At 41.5% G+C, this 2,446-nt stretch overlaps 1 protein-coding gene across 3 annotated transcripts in view; it reads right to left on the bottom strand.

Annotated features, from left to right (window-relative positions):
* The window catches only part of Pde5a (phosphodiesterase 5A), a 121,225-nt gene that overhangs the window by 100,899 nt on the left and 17,880 nt on the right, over positions 1-2,446 (bottom strand). For all 3 annotated transcript variants that reach the window (XM_050145701.1, XM_050145848.1, XM_050145785.1), the window contains one exon: positions 1,743-2,334. In XM_050145701.1, coding sequence (XP_050001658.1) covers positions 1,743-2,334 — 592 coding nt within the window. The remainder of the gene's footprint in view (positions 1-1,742; positions 2,335-2,446) is intronic.

Below are 2,446 nucleotides of genomic sequence, written 5' to 3'. Positions count from 1 at the left end.
CCACAAGAACCAGGAATGCACACAGTACACACATTTCCATGTGGAAAAAAATAAAAAACACTTATCCACATAAAATAAACTGTTTATAAATTGATGGTGGCGCACGCCTTTAATCCCAGCACTCGGGAGGCAGAGGCAGGCGGATCTCTGTGAGTTCGAGACCAGCCTGGTCTACAGAGCTAGTTCCAGGACAGGCTCCAAAGCCACAAAGAAACCCTGTCTCGAAAAACCAAAAAAAAAAAAAAAAAGAGCAAAGGAAATCTGACAGCAACTGTTGGAGGGGTACACATTAGTACAGTCAATATGAAAAGCAACCTGGAGATTCCCTTCTTCCCCCCCCCCAAAAAAGAAACAGAACTATATATGACCCAGCTATTTCACTCCCAGGCACTGGCCCAGAGAACTCCACACCCCATCATTGAGATATCTGCACATCCATGTTTCTTGTTGCTCTGTTTACTATAGCAAGAAAATAAAACCAACCAAGAGGCCCACCACCAGATAGACAAGGAAAATCTGGTACACATATAAAATATTAGTCAGTTCTAAAAAATGAAATAAAAATTTTGTGTGAAAATGGATAGACAGAGAATTCATACCATTTACAAGGTCATCCAAGCTCGGGAAGAAAAAAAAAATGCATGTTCTCCTTCATGTGTGGATCCTAGCCTACAATGTATACATTACACATGTAAACAAATATACAAATATATGTGTAGGAACATAGAGAGGGAAGAAAAAATAGTAATATTAATGATCATGGACAGGACTGAGGTAAAGAATATAAAGCAAATTTGTTGTGGATAGAGTATAAAAATAATGGGTGTGAAAGTATAAAACCATGGCTTCAGAATGGCTATGCTAATAGAACAGCATTTACTCATTAGATATACAGCGGTAGGGACTCGCCAAGTGTTAGCTTGGGTGATTATGTTAATCTAGCTGCATGATATTTTCATTTGTAAGTTCATTACAATGAATTTTTTTAACTATTTAAAGAAAATAGAAAAATGAGACTAGGCATTGACAGAACTTTCAAAGCCAGCGATGCTGAAACATAAAGTCTCCTACTATCTTTGCAAATAAAAACTCAATACTGAAGGCTGAGGAATACCCATCTCCCAGCAATCACTTAACAACTGATTAACAACTGAGTAGGACTCCTCTGCCCCCTCAAGAGTACCATCTGATGAAAAGAAAAAAAGGCCAAGCAAAGATGAAAGGAAAGAAAACCAAACTTCGATGTCAACGGGATTTCAAAAGATGGCAGCACCTTCTCGAATGCATCCTGAATGAAAGGAGAAGCTTGTTTATTTATTTACTTTGACAAGTTCTGGACCTATCATTTTAGAACCCCAGCTTGAAAATCACAAAATTCAAATAGAAATAGCCCAGACTCATCAGCATGCAAATATGAGATGCATTTGCTTACATTATATTTAATGGAAAAAGAAAACACTTCCCTTGGTCCCTGCCTGGTACTAAAGTGCTAGGGAAGAAAAACTGGCATTGACAAACTAGCAACCTAGCATATATTTAGTTAATTTTGGTTTTGGTTTTGTTTTGTTTTGTTTTGTTTTAATCTCCCCAATCCCCTTGAGGACTGGAGTAGGCACAACAAGCACTCCACCACTGACTAAGCTACAGCCCTGGCTACATTCCAATCACGCAAATTATCACACCTCCCACCTTCCCACCACTCCTCACAACCATTGCTGGATGCTCTATGCTCCCCTACTTACCTCATAGGCATCTTTGATATTCAAGGGCTCACCAAAAGCTGCCACATGTCCCACAATGCCTTTGTTCCACTCCAAGCGGATGCAGTTATTGGAAGCTTCCTCCAGGGTCGAACCTTCAGCGACGTCAAAGAGGCGGCTGATAAGAAATTTATCTTTGGAGCTGTCCTCACAAACAAGGAATAGGGAATAGCGGTCGGCGGAGATGAGTCCATGGATGTGCAAGAAGATTTTGTGACATAAGGCCGTGACATCCAAATGGCTGGAAATGTCTTTTACTAATTCCAAGAGTCTTGAGCACTGGTCCCCTTCGTCACTATCAAATCTTGGCGGGGTTAGTGGCATCTGCTCCTTTTTTCCTGAGTCAGAGAGAAAGCTCACAGCTCCCTCGGAATCCTTGACAACAATGGGTCGAAGAGGCCGGTCAAATTCAGAGGCAGAGATTTTTCTGGCTGGCGCTCCAGAGGTGGCGTTATCTGCATGAGGGCTCTGCTGCTGCTGAGAGCAGGAGCAAGACTCCGTGTGGGCTCGGACGCCTTCCTTGCATACAGGGATGGTGTGAACTCTCTCTGAAAACCATGCGTTGACCATTTCTCTGCAGACCATAACATGTAGACAGGTTAGATATTTGAGGAAGCATAGTAGTACCTTGTAAAACTTCCAAAAATCCTGTCAATGTACAGTTGTAAACACTCTCCAATCTTTCC

Source organism: Alexandromys fortis, unplaced genomic scaffold (assembly GCF_014885135.2).
Source record: "Alexandromys fortis isolate MF-2015 unplaced genomic scaffold, M_Fortis_MF-2015_v1.1 scaffold_19, whole genome shotgun sequence".
NCBI lineage: Eukaryota > Metazoa > Chordata > Mammalia > Rodentia > Cricetidae > Alexandromys > Alexandromys fortis.
This window is presented reverse-complemented; position numbering and strand designations above follow the sequence as displayed.